The 16,340-nt window shown below is 55.6% G+C and overlaps 1 protein-coding gene across 1 annotated transcript in view; it reads left to right on the forward strand.

Moving 5' to 3' along the window:
• FBXO10 (F-box protein 10) overlaps positions 1-15,066 on the forward strand; it is a 23,291-nt gene extending 8,225 nt beyond the window's left edge. Inside the window, exons 4-11 of the mRNA XM_033008071.2 lie at positions 1,286-1,435; positions 2,828-2,964; positions 5,502-5,572; positions 6,157-6,309; positions 9,091-9,366; positions 10,223-10,533; positions 13,137-13,318; positions 14,730-15,066. Of these exons, the coding sequence (XP_032863962.1) occupies positions 1,286-1,435; positions 2,828-2,964; positions 5,502-5,572; positions 6,157-6,309; positions 9,091-9,366; positions 10,223-10,533; positions 13,137-13,318; positions 14,730-14,895 (1,446 nt within the window). The 3' untranslated portion in view covers positions 14,896-15,066. The remainder of the gene's footprint in view (positions 1-1,285; positions 1,436-2,827; positions 2,965-5,501; positions 5,573-6,156; positions 6,310-9,090; positions 9,367-10,222; positions 10,534-13,136; positions 13,319-14,729) is intronic.
• The last annotated feature ends 1,274 nt before the right edge of the window (positions 15,067-16,340 follow it).

Genomic DNA, 16,340 nt, shown 5'->3' on the forward strand with positions numbered 1-16,340 from the left:
ACTTAGAAGCCTGGTTTCAACTGGTAGCAAATGGGAGGGAGATGAGGCCAGCCCAGCTGCTGCTCTCAGTGAGAATTTGCTCAGTTGAGGATTAGCCCAGAGGCTCTTGTCAAGCGGTGGGTATCAGAGCACCAGGCAATGGGAGACAGGGAAATGCTTGCCTGTGAGATGGGCACAAGAGCTTGATTCCAAGCACAGCGGAACGGGCTGCGGTCAGTGTCCTTGCACAGCCAGGGCATGCCTGGGCCAGGGTCTGGTGTGTGGGACCCAGCTGGAGCAGGTCCCTGCACTTCTCACCTCTTGTAGCTCCCTCCCCGGGCAGCCAGGTGTGACTGATGAAGACAGGCGCCTGTCAAGCCTTGCTGAGCTCCACATTTAGTTGAGAGATTGAATGAAGCACCTTTCTGGAATGAGCAAATAAAAGGAAGTATAATTTAATAACCTTCTGATCTGTGTTGCTCACTGAAGTGGGATATGCAAAGGCAATTTCTTAGCACTCGTAAGACATGGGTTTAAGACATTATTTTGTTTGGCTGGAAAATATTAAAAATTGTTGCTGTGTAAATATTTAACTGCTTCGTTGCTTAGAGAAAACTAGGTTGTTATGAGTGGTGTCAGTGACTTCAGTTTGCTGGCTGGGCCATTTCTGACCCTAAATGGTAGGATTTTGCTCTGAAGGCACAGGGTGATGGACAGGTCGTGTGCTGTAGTGCACTGGCCCAGTCAGCTTCATGGGAGATGCCTGGGAGGCTCTGTGGCATTTGGCATGTTACCTCTGAGTAGCAGCACAGTCAAGCAGCAGCCTGTTGCCGACTGCGTACGGAGAGGATGCTGGTGCAAACAGGGACTGCCTGAGCAGGGATGGGGCAGGTCTGTTGCACCATGGCCAGTGTGGAGATGGGACAGGGAATGGTCACTCGTTGCTGACGGTGTGCAGGCACAATGCAGGGAATGAACCCACTGGGCACACCTGAACATGGGGAGGGTTGTGTCGGGCCAAGAGGACAGCTTTGCTCAGGCTGTGCAGCACCAAGCACTGCAGGTCCCCATCCCCAGGCAGACCCAAGGCAGTGGGTAATGCCCAACAGGCTTAGTGGTAGCACTTGTCCACACGTACTGATCTTCCTTTCAGCTGGTCTGTGTGCCTGGCACACCCCGGGTTGTAGGAGAGGCAGAGAGGTCATAGGTGCGCAGAGGTTGCAGAGGGGAGAGTTATACCCTTTTCTCATGTCCTCCTCCTCGTCCTTCTAACTACAACTACAGGTGCTTCTCCTCTTCCCTGCAGGTTATCATGCTGAGGAATGACATCCACCATTGCAAAGCATCCGGGATATTCCTGCGCCTGTCGGCAGGAGGTCTGATTGCAGACAACAACATCCATTCGAACTGTGAGGCTGGAGTGGACATTCGTAAGGGAGCTAACCCCCTTGTTCTGGTACGTACCCCTCCAAGCTGGGCTGTACACCTCCCCAAGAGGACAGCACACTGTTTCTCTCATGTGCTGTTTCTATCTGAGGGGCAGCCAGGGTCCATCTCCCGGTATAGAAAACACTAACCTTTCTGTTAGCTTTGCCCTTCAGCCTGTTCCTTAGATTTCTGTTGATGAATTAGACTACAGCTATCCCCAAGGGCAAGGCACAGCAAAGTGCTGCCCGATGGTACGTGCATGGTCTCCTGCTCTGTTTGAAGGTATACGTCTTAAAATCACTGTGCAGAGAGGGGAGGGTAGGGGGATGTTCCCCTATCAAATGAACACCCCTGTGTAGTGAGTGAACTTGTGCAAGCAAAGTAGTAAATCAGCACAGTACTGTAAATTGTTTCTCTCGCACTGGGAATTGTGTTGTCTGCCTTGGGAGTTGGCGGAGAGTCTCATCCCTCTGCTCAGCCTTGGGCAGAGGGGGAGCAGCAGCCTGCTTGCCAGCAGCATGACTTTTCCTCCAAATTGGTAGTGTCTCCAGCTTTGCAGTGGGTGACCTTGTCCCTGTTTACTGATGGGTGTATCTGTGGTTGTCCTTGATGGAACGAAGGCCTCACTGTGCCACAGGGAGGCAGAGAGAGAGATACAAACTGCCATCAGAGTGACCCTGGGGCTGCATCCAGTTCTCCACGTGGGCTCTGCCCAGGGGATGCGGCGGGCAGAGCTCCAGCCCCATGGAGGAGGAGATGGCAGCTCAGCCACAGAGCCACAGGCTGTGCCTCGCCTTGGTTGCAGCTTTGAGCTGCTGCTTATTGCTTTGCCTGGTCTGGCAATTCCTGCCCCGCCACTCTGAGGTACCAGGCTGGGACTGCTGTCCTGCTCAGAGGGTTCCAGCGTACTTGTGTCCTCACGGGAGATGTTCACCCCTAGCAGCTAGAGGAAAGGCACCATGCTGTAATGCCAAGCCCCCTGCTTGGATTCCTGCCTCCAGCTCCTGTGAGGTGCCACCAAGGGTCTTTTCCTCTTGTTGGCCATGGGGAGGTGTTGGACTTGCAGCCCCACCAGCTCTGCTCAGTGTCAGATAGGCTGCAGGGAATGAAGCATCACCAGGTCCAGCCCTTGGAGATGGCAGCAGGAGCTGCTGGAGGAAGAAGAGGCTGTAGTCATGATGGGAAGGGAAATTTGGCATTGTGTGCTAGAACCCCACAGAAAGGTAAAAGTTAAGTGTGCCTTGACCATTTGAGAGTGATTTCTTGGCAGCTGGAATAATTACCCTTCTGCCCTTTTCCCCAGGAGGGTTGGAAGCTGGTGCTTTTCTCTGTGGTTGCTGTCTCCTCTTGCTCATTGTTATGAGTGACCTTCCTTCCTTTTGCTTTTATTCTCTCTACATGTGCAAAAATAAAACCGTAGTGCAATAAGATACACAGTGGCCTTCGCTCAGGCATTGTCGTCGTTGGCAACGGAAGAGGCATCATCCGCAGCAATCAGATCTATGGGAATAAAGAAGCTGGCATTTATATTCTTTATAATGGAAACCCTGCTGTGAGGTATGTTAGCTAGCACTCACCCTGCTCTCTCCTCCTTCGTCTGTTAAGAATTCTTCCTCCTGCTGTGCACACTGTTCTGTTTTTTTTCTGTCCCCACCATAGAGCAGAAATAGGACCATGGTGCACTAGTGCCTTTCTGTGACTTTCCTCTATCTGCTTGCTGCACCCAGGTCTTTGCCAACTGCCAATCCTGGGTTTTCCCCTGGATCTGAGGAGGACCCAGGCTCTGTTCAAGATGAACAACTCACACATGTCATGGTGCTTTATTGCAGGAAAAGGGGAAACAGACCTCGGCACTTCAATCGTTACTCCAATTCACCTTTCTGCTTTAAACATCTGGAGCTATTGACTTGTGTGTGCTTAATACCATGTGGTTTAGATGTCAGTGTTGGTGTCTGACAGGCTTTCTTCAGGTTGATGTCATCAGCTTTACCTGGTGGTATCAGCTGGTAGCAATGGACCCAGAAATGAGATGGCAACTGGAACACGGTGTTGGTTGCAGATGTGAGGGACATCTCGTCTGTACTGCCACCCATTCCTGCCTCTCACTGTGCCTGTGGATGATAAAGAACAGGAGTGTGACAACTCACCATGGTGCTATAGAGCAGGGTGGGGCACAAAGGGAAGAAAAAGGTTGCCCTGGATCAGCCCTGTAGCTAGGATGTGAGTATTCATGCTGGAAGTGTTGATAATTAACAGTGCTTCAGCCTCTTAGAGTCCTGCAGGCCTAATGAAAGTGATTGCTTGCAGGGTCATGATCTGCATGCAGAGGTGGTGAGGTTTAGACAGACTACCTTTACGGGCATTTAAGAGCAGGTTACTGCAGCACTTAGTCGAGGTTGGGACCTGGAAAGGGGAAGTCTGCACCAGACGTACCAGCCCTGAAAACACAGGAGTCAGGGCTGGGCTTTCCAACAAGGGATTATGAAAGTGCTCTCCCAGAAACATTGATTTCTGAGAAAAGCAGTACTGTAATGGCAAGGCCCAGCAGTGCAGAGAAAACACACTGCAGTATGGAGAGATTCACTAGGAATCCTTCCCTCTGTACTTCTTGCAAACTCATTTGCAGCCCCAGCTCGCACCTCACGACTGACTTATCTGTGCTTGCTGCCATGCAGCAGATGATGGCGAGGAGGCAGGGAGGAAGCTTGGTGGGAAGACACCATTTTCTGCTGACCAGCCACCCATTTTCTGCTGACCAGCCACCCATTTTGGGGAGACCCCTGCTCTGCTCGTGTGCTGCTCTGTGCTGGCTTGAGGCAGGCTCCGTCACTGGCACGTGCAGCTGTGATGAGCCTGGGGCTCGGGGGGCTGTCGGCATGGCTGGGTCCCACCGACCTGATGGCATGTGCGGCTGCAGGCAGGCAGGGCTGGCACTGGGGAGGAGGACGTCTGTGGTAGAAGTGATGACCTTTGCTAGGTGCCTTTTCCACAGCTGGAAACAATAATGTTTTGCCCATTCCTGAGAGCTGCAAGCCCAGCTCTGTCCTGTGTTGCTGCCTGCAGTTGCCTGGCCGGGGCGTTGCGAGGGGCTATATGCAGAAAGCAGGGAGGTGTTCTCAGAAGTGTGCCAGTGATGTGGGTGCTGAGTACCATCTTTAAGCAAGATACGGGCCCTTAGGCATGTGTGTCTTCCAGTCAGAGGTACCCTCTGCAGCAGCTAACAAGCTGTTTGAGTACGACTGCATCCCTCTTTGTGCCGAGGCCGAGGCCTCTCCTGCTCTGAACCTCAGCAGCAAGCCAGAGATTCAGGGTCACACTGCACAAAAGGAGTTGGTGATGGTCCTCACTCCTCCTGAGAGGCTGAAGGTGGGAGCCCAGGGGATGGTGGGTGACACCCCTACTAAGGCACGACAGGGTCTGCCTGTGCTCTCCAGGCAACCCTTCCCCATGCAGCGCTGCCTCTGCTCCTGCCACCGTGTTTAATATTTCCCAACATCAACCACGATTGCCATCTGCCTGCTGGCCTCAGGGCTTCTCTTGGAGCAGAAGTCCACTGGCTGAAAAGCCTCTTGCCCCTTCCCCTGGGATGGGGGAAATGGGCTAAAGCCCCCCCAGATGCCTCTGTGGCATCCACCTAGGCAGGCTCTGGCTGCTGTGTGGTGTGAAAAGCATCTCCCATGCTTTTCCACAGGGGCACAGGGTTCTCTTGGGAGCCCCCTGCTCCACGCTGCCCACGGGGCTGCAGATAGCCAGGGCTGGAGACGTGACTGTGGCCCAACAGACATCGGGTCTGATGTTCGTGAACACCTCCTGCTCTTCAAGTGCTGTGACTACCTGTGTTTCTCTGCGTCTCTTGTGCTTTCGCCTCCCTGAAAGTGGTTCGGCTGTCAGAAGCTCTGCTCTGCTTTGTGTGCGCCTTCCCCACTGTGCTTCCCTCTTGCTGCACTTGGCTGCACGGCTGCCCCGTGCCCAGCTCTCACAAGTAGCCAGCCAGAGAGACTGGTGCCTCTGCAGAGACCCACTGTGCTGGCACCGGTGCAAACCATGAGCAGGCAGCACTGCTACTGGTAACTTTATTTTCTTCTCCTCCTCAGTGGGAACCATATTTTCCAGGGACTGGCTGCTGGAATAGCAGTGAATGAGAACGGGAGAGGCCAAATCACAGGTATGGGAATAAAAATGACGTTGTTATGCACAGTTTGTTTCTGTCTTTAAGCCTCTGTCTGTTTGATTGCAAAATTTATCTTATTGTGGTTATTGGGTGGTTTTAGGTGCAATAATCCCCTGGTTTGCATTTTCTAGTGGGTGTTTCTGCTATTGGTGGAGGGAGCATGTCTTTCCACAGTGTGTCCTCCAAGTTATTGTTTCCTTTGTCCCTGGCCCAGCTCCAACATGGAACTCTGCTCCAGAGCAATCTGCCACATGGACTGCTTTATTTCCCTTCTGTGCCATTCAGTTTATAAGCTAAAGCTGCTAATGACACTCTTGTACTGTCATGGCACCTCTGAGTGGTTTTCAATTCTGCCCTACACCTTGGAGGACAGGGAGGTGATGGTTACTGGAACTGCTAAAGACCAGTGTCCTGTGTGGAGACCGTTGCTGGGGGAATGGGGAGGCTCCTGAGGGTTGGGCGATGCCGCCGGCGATGGGAGGTTTTCGGTGGGGCCGGGTCTCAGCTTGGCAGGTCAGCTTGCTCTCCCATGGGCAGGAGGACACAGTGGTCACCTTGTACTCCTGGCCTGGCCATAGGGAACATCATCTGCGAGAACCAGTGGGGTGGGGCGGACATCCGCCGTGGGGCAGACCCCGTCCTCAGGAACAACCTCATCTCTGGCGGCTACTCGGACGGTGTGGTGGTGGGCGACCGTGGGAGGGGCCTCATCGAAGGAAATGTCATCTACGGTACGGAAGCAAGTATGGGCAAGAGCAGTTCTTACCCTCTACCCAATCTCCCCACCTTCTTGGGCTTGCCAGGTGGCCTTCAACCTCCAGTGCGCTGCAGAGCTGTGGTGGGTGCCCAGGAGGGGCTGTGGTGGGTGCCCAGGAGGGGCTGTGGTGGGTGCCAGGGGGGCTGTGGTGGGTGCCCAGGGGGGGTGGTGGGCCCAGGAGGGTGTGGTGGGTGCCCAGAGGGGCTGTGGTGGATGCCCAGGGGGGCTGGTGGTGGGTGCCCAGGAGGGGCTGTGGGGTGCCCAGGAGGGGACTGGTGGTGGGTGCCCAGGAGGGACTGGTGGTGGGTGCCCAGGAGGGGGTGGTGGGTGCCCAGGAGGGGACTGGTGGTGGGTGCCCAGGAGGGGCTGTGGTGGGTGCAGGAGGGGCTGTGGTGGGTGCCCAGGAGGGGACTGGTGGTGGGTGCCCAGGAGGGGCTGTGGTGGGTGCCCGGGAGGGGACTGGTGGTGGGTGCCCAGGAGGGACTGGTGGTGGGTGCCCAGGAGGGGACTGTGGTGGGTGCCCGGGAGGGGACGGTGGTGGGTGCCCAGGAGGGGACTGTGGTGGGTGCCCAGGAGGGGCTGTGGGGGTGCCCAGGAGGGGACTGGTGGTGGTGTCCAGGAGGGACTGGTGGTGGGTGTCCAGGAGGGGCTGTGGTGGGTGCCCAGGAGGGGCTGGTGGTGGGTGCCCAGGAGGGGACTGGTGGTGGTGCCCAGGAGGGGACTGGTGGTGGGTGCCCAGGAGGGACTGGTGGTGGGTGCCCAGGAGGGCTGTGGTGGGTGCCCAGGAGGGGACTGGTGGTGGATGCCCAGGAGGGGACTGGTGTGGTGGATGCCCAGGGGGGACCTGGTGGTGGGTGCCCGAGGGGACTGGTGGTGGGTGCCCAGGGGGGCTGTGGGGTGCCCAGGAGGGGACTGTGGTGGGTGCCCAGGAGGGGACTGGTGGTGGGTGCCCGGAGGGGACTGGTGGTGGGTGCCCAGGAGGGGACGGTGGTGGGTGCCCAGGAGGGGACTGGTGGTGGGTGCCCAGGAGGGGCTGTGGTGGGTGCCCAGGAGGGGACTGGTGGTGGGTGCCCAGGAGGGACTGGTGGTGGGTGCCCTGGAGGGGACGGTGGTGGGTGCCCAGGAGGGACTGGTGGTGGGTGCCCAGGAGGGGACGGTGGTGGGTGCCCAGGAGGGGACTGGTGGTGGGTGCCCAGGAGGGGCTGTGGTGGGTGCCCAGGAGGGGACTGTGGGGTGGGTGCCCAGGAGGGACTGGTGGTGGGTGCCCTGGAGGGGACGGTGGTGGGTGCCCAGGAGGGGACGGTGGTGGGTGCCCAGGAGGGACTGGTGGTGGGTGCCCAGGAGGGGTCTGGTGGGGTGTCCAGGAGGGGCTGTGGTGGGTGCCCAGGAGGGGCTGTGGTGGGTGCCCAGGAGGGGACTGGTGGTGGGTGCCCGGGGGGGGGTGGTGGGTGCCCAGGAGGGGACTGTGGTGGGTGCGAGGAGGGGCTGGTCTGTCCCGGGGGGATGGTGGTGGGTGCCCAGGAGGGGCTGTGGTGGGTAGCCAGGAAGGGACTGGGAATGTCTCCAGGCCTGCAGAAGCACTCCAGAGGTGCCACCAGCACTTCTGGGCTCTGGCTAACGGGGGGCCCTCTCCCCACTGAGGAGACCACTGCTTTGTCCTATGCGGAGGGCAGGAGTTTTCCTGCAAGCCCTGGCAGGAAGCTGGCCTTGGACCATGCCCTGGTGCAGGACAGGGTTGCAGGGGAGGATGCATGGGCCCCACGGGATGAGGGGAGCTGCATTCACTGCTGCCCTGCACCCAGCCAACCTGGGGCTGTCAGAGTCTGGCAGGGTCTGTGATCGAACAACTGGGCTATTGTCTGACATAGGATAAACTCCTGACATGGTTTTCTTACAAAACTGGAAGTCGCTTTTTTAAGGGGTTTTACAGTGGCTGCAGAGGGCACGGGTCTGAGTCCTGGAGGGGCTGTGCTCCTTTCTGGCCCTGTTTAGGGCAGAGATGGGACCCAGGCAGTCACATAGCACGATTTTGTGTGTGTGTGTCTGTCTGTCTGTCCTGCTTGTAATGCCGGAGGCAGTGGTGGCCAGTGTGAGCCCGTTGCAGTGAGGGTGACATACACAGATAGGGAGTTCTCAGAGGTTTCTGGAACAGCAGTGGCCAGGACAGGAGGAGGGTGGTTGCAGGGCCCAGCCACCCTGGGTGTGGCGAAGCTGCAGCTCAGCCTGCATTAGACACCAGAGAATATACCTCAGCCCCCAAAGCCAAGCCTTAGGGAAACCCAGCTCAGTGGTCCCAGAGCTGCTCACTCCCTGGCCTCAGAGACTCCCAGTCTGGAAGGAGCAGGGACCAGGGCACATGGGCTTCCAGCACTGTGGATGCCCAACTGCGGCAAAGCCACTTCTGTGCGAACAGGGCTGTGCCTGGCCATCCCGCAGAGCCCCAGCACCATGAGGATTTACCTCCTACTCCCATGAGTTAAACCAGGGGACCTGAGCTGGGCTCAGAGCCTGGGCAGTGCCAGGAGAGGGAAAGGTGGGGAGATGAAGGCATGGGCTCATGGACTCGAGTTGGCCCAGCAGGACTAGCTCAGGACCAGAGTGAGCCCCTGACGTGGGGTTGGCCTTCATGTGTGCTCAAAGAGGAGGATCACCTCCATCCTGCCTGCACGGCATGTGGACTGCCAGCTGCTTTGGGTCAGGGCTGGGGTTCTCCAAGCACTGCTGAGTTGGTGGGCTATGCCGCCCCGCACTGCAGGCAACAAGGGCTGCGGTGTGTGGATGACGTCCTCCAGCCTCCCACACCTCATCAACAACCAGATCAGCCACAACAGCATCTACGGGGTGGCGGTGTTCTGCTGCAAGGACGATGATGGTGACCACCCCCACGGTCAGGGGGGCAGTGAGAGCTTCCAGGAGGAGAGGGAGGGTGCCGGCGGGGAGAACTACACTGATGGTGAGGAGGAGTACCCAGCTGCCCGGCGTCCCATCAGTGTGGCACTGGTGGAGTTGAACAGCATCAACCACAATGGAGGTAGGCTTGGGGCCTGGGGCTCTTCCTGGGCTCCAGGAGAAGGGGTGGCGTGCAGAACGGTGTGTTGTCCCAGCCCACCTGCACTGGGGTCTGCCAAGGTCTTCCTCAACTGCCACGAGGCCAGCAGCAGCTTGGAGGAGTGGTGGGCTGAGACCTGAGTATGAGTGGGTTTTTGTCCCTAAGCTCCCAGTCAGAAAGTCCTGTTGTGGCAGAAGAAACTGGATAGCTTTTAGAAACAGAAATTTGCCGGGCTGGGCGAGCCGAGGACTCAGGCCAAGGAGGAAGAACGTAGCCGACTCAGTATGAGTGATAAAGTGTGCTTCAGTTTATTGATTTTCATTACAGCCTTTTATAATCTTTCTACTAATTATGCCTACTAGTTACTAGCTGATTGGCTTAAGCTCTAAAGGTCGTATTCGCACGGTCCACCTACTTGCAGTCAGCTAACAGCACAAGCTTCTCATAACACTAAGTTTCTCATGCTACTATTTCTGATTCCTCTTGACTTGTTTTCGATACACGACAGTACCGTAACACAATGTTTCTCAGACCACCGTTACCATAACACTGGGTTTCTCAGACCACTATTCCTAATTCCCCTTAACCTGTTTTCGACACACCACGGTACACAGGGCTGAAGCGTCCTTGACATTCCTCCTGTATCAGCAGCTGCGAGCAGCTGCAGGCAAACCCTAGTGAGGCTCAGCATCAGCCCCTAGAACAGGCTCTGATCATACAATTGCTCGGTGGGCTCAGGACCCTTGTCTCTGAGCCATTCTCCAACAGAAATACATTTGTGGTCGTCACGGCTGAGGCTGCAAGCTCTTAATGGATAGCTCTTCTTTTTGGTTGGCAGCGGCTGGGTTGCACGTCAAGAGCAGCGAGGCGCTCAACGTCATCGCCAACGTAATTCACGCCAACGGCGATGGCGGGGTGGAGGTGCTGCAGAGCGGCCAGCTGACGCGCGTGGCGAACAACAGCATTTCCAGCAACAGCCACGGCGGCGTGATGGTCGAGGCCGAGTGCCGAGTGGAGCTGCGTGGCAACGGCATCTATGAGAACAGCAGCCACGGCATCGTCTCCAAGGGAGAGGGTGTCATCGCAGAGAACGACATCGTCGGCAACCACCGGTGTGGCCTTCAGCTGCTGCAGGCAGCAGACATGAAGGTGCGTCCTGCAGAGAGCTGCGGGGACGCCAGTCTGTGCATCCCTGCAGCCGGGGGCAGAGCCAGACAGAGCCAGCGGCTGCTGCTCTCCCGCTCCCGGCCAGGAGGGAGCCAGCAGGCCCTGGGTGGCAAGCCAGGATGGGGGGGACCACCCCAGCATTGCCAGCTGGAGGAGCGGATAATCAGCACCGCGTCCTTGACCCTGTGATTAGAGGGGGTGTGATTCCCAGGCTGCATTAGAAGTGTGTCCAGCTGATGGAGGAAAGTTGTCACCCATCTCCTCTGCCATCAAGAGGCTGCATCTGAAATGTTGTGCCCAGTTTGGGACCTCAAGGTCAAGAGGGAGATGGAGAAAAGGGAGAGGGTCCTTTGCAGAGCTTCCAGGATGGGCGAGTGCTGGGATGCAAGACTGGTGAGATGAGGCAGAGGGAGCCAGGCTTGGTTAGGCTGGCAGAGAGGAGGCCAAGGAGGATCTAACAGCAGCCCACAGCCACCTGAAGGGCCGTCAGAGCCAAACCCTTCTCAACAGTGCCAACAGGGGTCAACAGCACAAGTTGCAGTGGGTCCCTGGACCTTGGGAGGTCCAGATGAGAGACCGAGTGACTTCTTGCCTCGGAAGGTGGTGCGGCCTTGGGACAGGCCACAGAGTGGTGTGGGGTCACCATCCTTGGGAGTTTCCAAGCCTTGGCAGGACAAAGCCAGGGCTGCCCTGAGCTAGTGCTGTAGACAGTCCTAATCCAGAGCTCCCTTCCACCAGCATTCCTTAACTCCAGGTTTTTTGTGAGCAGTCATTTGAAACAGGCTGGAGGAAAGCTGGCAGAAAACATTTGAGGGAAGATGTAGGTGGGAATTAAGTAAATGTTGCTTTTTCATCAGGCCAGCAGTGCAAAACTAGAGTCCACTGCTCAGAAGAAAGTGACATTTCCATTCCTAGTGTGTTTGAAGTGTGTCATGTCCTGACATCTGTCGAGAAGGGTTTAGAAGTCCTATGTAGGGCCCAGAAGGAGGACATGAGATCTTCCCTAGCCTCAGCATTGTTGGGTTCATGCTTTTTATTGCTCACAGGCAGCAGGAAAGCACACATATACCAGTGGAGCTGGCTGTGTTGCCCCAGAGCGCTCTGTGCCTACAGTGACAGGAATGTGAAAGGAGAGTCTAGTAGCAGCAGCAGCACTTTTTCAGGTGCATGGGGGAAGGGCTTGTGTGAGCTCATGCTATTGCTCAGTAGCAAAGAAAAGAGTAAATTTTGGAAGTCCTATCTCAAGGCTGTATCCTCTTTGACAGTGATCCACAGGTGGCTTGCCACAACTCTCTGATATTCAAGCCTCGGTAAAGGACAGCTCGGTCATGATTTCCCACATGTGGATTCACACATGGCTTGTAGGAGGGACCTCTCTTCCCTCAGAGCAGCAAGGGGAATCCTGTGCATTTTGGTGCAGTGACATTCAGCAAAGTCCACCTTCTCCCAGGCTTGTCCCCTGTATTTAACTGAGTGACACAGTCAAGTGGGTGATCCCATAGGCCTCTGTTGGAGATTTGCATGTTGTGTGAGCTGTGCTGAAGAACTGGGGTAGCTGGCATCTGAACTAGATTTTTTGGAAGTTAGATGCAGTGTTCCATCATCTAGCTGGTTCCCAAGGTTAGTACCTGGCTCAAGGTTGCCTCCGTTCTGTTCTTTGTTGAGGTGATGCCGTCGTACATCAAAATCATAGATAAATGCAATTTGACTCATCGTGAAGGATCCCTAAAATGAGTATACAGAAGTCCCTGCCAAGACAGATGTTCTGCACGAGTCCTGCAGGGGCTGCAGGCTCCTTTTGAAAACCATGACTGTAGAAAAACATGGTCCTATGGACCAGAAGCTAAAAACCGCTGCGTTTTCCATGGTCCCAGCTGTCTGGTCTCCTGGAGCACACGGGCAGGATTCAAGTTGCAGTGTTCATTTGGGGAGCAGAGTGGGGGACACAGGTCCTTGCTGAACTACTGGCAGTGTTGTGGTGCTGTCGTTTGTCATCCGCCCACGGGCAGAGCCCAGGAGGTGCCCGAGCATGGGTGAGATGGTGTGTGGTGCTGGGTGGGGAGAAGCCTGGGCAAGAGCGTTGGGGTAGCTGTTGCTGGGGATCCAAGGAGGAGAAAGGACCGAAATGATCTTCCAGATGATGGCACATCAAGAGCTGTGGCCTTATCTTGGGAAGAGGAGACTCCCAAGTATTCTCTTTTTTGTATTCAAAGAAGTGACAGCCTGTAAGTACAGCTGTTGGAAACCTGGAGGGAAAAGAGCAGCAGCAGGTTCATGTTCAGCAGCATCTGTGCTTGTGTTTCACCAGGGGTTTGCGTACCAGCTGCAGGGAAACTTGTAGCATCTAGTACTGACAGCAACTGAGCTGCCAACTGGGGCCACCAGTAACATGTGAAAGGCCTCGGGAAAGCTTGTGTTTGTATGGCTACGGTGTGTCCCATCTGAACCCACGGTATGCTCCCAAACGGCCAGGGAACGCTAGTGAGCCTGCAGAAGAGCTTTGGAGTTTGGTTTTGTGTTGATCAAAGAGCCATATGAACAATGTCCTTCTGCTCGGGCCATCCCATCTAAAACTTGTTTTTCAGGTGATCAAGAACAGGATCCAGTCCTTTCGGGACTATGGGATTGCTCTCTTTGACGAAGCCAAAGGCCTGGTGCAGGAAAACGTCATTTTCCAAGGGAGATCCAAGAAATCCATTTTGCGACCAATATCAAATGCAGAGGATTGCATCATCCAAAACAACGTGCTTCTCACCTTCAAGAAGAGGTGAGGCCCTGGCACCATGGGGTGCAGTTGTGAGTGTGGAGCCACCGTTGTGCTCCAGTGTTAGCTGAGCACTGGAGGGCTCTGCTTTGTAGCTCCTCTTCCCAGCCTCCCATATCTGCTGACCCATGGCACCAGCCTCACGTGCATGGTGAACCACTGCACGCGAGGACCACAGATCAAGCAGAGCCGGGAGGTTCCTCATGGCATACCTCTAAAGCTAAATGAGGAGCTTGGATTATTCCTTGACAGGCCCATTGCTGAGCATAGGGACATCTGCCCTGTGACCTGGCCAGCTCACTCTCCTGTGCAGTGCTGACTTTGAAGCCTGGCTGCTGTGTTTGCGTATTGCACTGCTGCTCTTGCAGTACGGTCAGCCCGGAGTGGTTGTCGCCTGGGCTGTGAGAGTCAGAGGCGGGAGGAAAGACCAGAGCCACCCCCAGCCTGTATTGTGCTTTTGCACAGGCAAGGAGGAGGGTGGCTTCAGGCACCAGATACCACTTCCAGGCTTTTGCTCCCAGAGCAATGTGAATGGTGAATGGGAAAATGGATCTTGGAGTGCTTGTTTCTCCCGGGTGCTATTTAGACTGGTCTTTGTGCCAGTAGAGAGAGAATGTGTCTTCTGGTGGTCGTCAGAGGTACCGCTGCAGCTGCAGACCTTTAATGGGTATTGCAAAGCTTTTCTTAGCTGCTGGCTTTCACCCAGATCTCAGTGACTCTCATCATTATAGGCCTCATTCAAAACAGGTCACTGTAGCCCGGGACTCTGCAGCAGACGCCTGAGAACAGAAAGCCGGAGCCCTGTCACCTGTACAAGAGCTGGGTATTCTGTGGATTGTTCTTTTAAGATAGAAATTTGACCTTGACTCTTGGGGTCACAAATCTTGGTCCGGGTTGTGGGAGAGGACACAGTGGAATAGGAGGACTTGCATTACTGGAGGGAGGTTAGCACATGTGGTCCCCCAGGCTGATGGTGCTCTCGCCTGGTCCTCCAGACTGCCCTAGCATGAAAGTCAATTGTACTAGAGGACTCTCAGCACCCTCTCCACTGCCCTTAGCCCCATGATTTCTCCATTAGGTTTTCAAATCTAGCCCCCTTTGGGCAATTCTTGGGAGGTCTCAGCATTGACTGTCCTTCTGCAGGCTCTTGCCCCATCCCCCAGAACTTGCAGTGACTTAGAGGTGTTGGCTGTGAAATCACAGGAAGTATTTTTTGCAGTAAACCAAGATGTTCTGTCTCAATTCTCTAACCATTTCTGTCCCACTTGGGTTTTGGAACAGATGTCACATGGTGAGCTGCACTGCCCCTTTCCTCCTTGAAGGGTGAACCGCAAAGGAGCGTTTCTGAGGCTGCTCTGGAAGCGCCGTTTCACCCCGCTCATGGCCACACATGGGGTGTCTCTCCTTTTACCAGGTTTGATATGGAGTGCATGCTGATCAACCCCCCAGCACGGCCTCACATCAGAGGAGATGCCTTGGGGTCCTGCATGGCAGCTGGTGGTCAGAGGGTCTCCAGCATAACCAGCAGGGTGGATGGGGGCTGCCACAACCACAGGAGTATCTTCTGCACCATCCTCTGACCATGGAAGGAGGTTTCTTCACCAGTCTCCCTGCCTGTCTTCAGAGCTGCCACGGGGAAGCTCTCACAGCTCAGGGATGGGGACCCCTGTTGGACTGCACTCCCTTTTCATGAAGGATTTTGCAACTTCAGTGTCACCTCACTAAATAAACAATAGCTGGGGAAAGAGCCATTTACGTCTTCCTCTTTGCGCCCTGAGGTGGCTTCTGGGGTAATTTACAAGCCAGCAGTTCCTTAGATGAAATGCATTCCTGGCAGGACCAGCCATGTGCCTGGCCAGGACTCCCCACCCCAAGCTCTGGACAAACCTCTTCCTGTGGGGCCTGCCACATTATTTATGTGGGAATCACTCGCTTTGAAGCTCTTTTGTCTGCATTTGTGGCAGAAGACTCAGAGAATGACAACATGTCCTGTGTGGTCTGGCTCAGTTTTTGTGTGTGACGATTCTGACCTGGAAGGGGCACACAGATCAGCACAGACAGATGTACACTGAGACACACATACAGGTGGTGTGGGTCGCTCCAGCAACTGGGCTCAGATGCTGTCTGACCCGTACCTGCCCCTGGGCCCCAGTCTCCCCAGTTTCTGACACCAGGACTTACGAGCCCCGAGAGGCTGCAGGCCCCTGCCCAACAGACAGGCAGACAGACACAGACAGAGTACCTGGGCTGCCAAACCGTTTCTCCCATGCAGATGCAGACCCCCCACACCACTGATGCTGGCACCCACACCGGAGGGAGCACCCATACCCTGATAACAGTTAGAAAAGGCGCTTGGTGAGTGGACAGGACAGACTGTGATCATCGGGCACAGCCAGACCAGCATCTGTCCTTGGCCACCAGCCATCTGCTTACAGACAATGGGGCACATTTTATCCCCTTATCCCTCTGTTTTCCCATGTTTGTTCTCCCCAAACCACATCAATGACTCTGTTTCCCCACATTTGGTTCCTCCCCTGGACATCCTGTAATAAGCCTTGTGCAATCCCGGAATGCTCTTCTCTTGTACCCCATAGCATGTCCTGTACCCCTGGCAGTGACCCCTGGGTCTGTGAGGTTCTTGGGAGAGGGTGGGTGTCCCCCAGCCCATGGGGCTGAGCTCCCCTGGGACTGGGAGGAGCTGGGCAGGGGCTCAGGGCTCTGAGGGTGTCACTGGGGATCTCCCACTGGCTGTTGGGGCTCGGGGCTCTTGCTGTGGGGAGAAGGAGGCTTTGCTCACCATAACCACACATGACCAGCTACGGGTTTCTGCCTTGTCATCCCCGCTGTCTGAAACTGGCAGTTGGTTCTCAGCTGGATTTTCTCTGTCTCACTCACATGACAAGCTGTCCACACAGCTTTCTCCTCTGGTACAAGCTGGCATAGCTGCGTTGCAGTCTGATATTGGCTGCTGTTTCTCTGCAGACCAGTGCTGTAAGACAAGCTGTTACGACCTGGATTGGGAGCC

This window comes from Tyto alba, unplaced genomic scaffold (genome assembly GCF_018691265.1).
Source record: "Tyto alba isolate M040663 unplaced genomic scaffold, T.alba_DEE_v4.0 Super-Scaffold_13, whole genome shotgun sequence".
Classification (NCBI taxonomy): domain Eukaryota; kingdom Metazoa; phylum Chordata; class Aves; order Strigiformes; family Tytonidae; genus Tyto; species Tyto alba.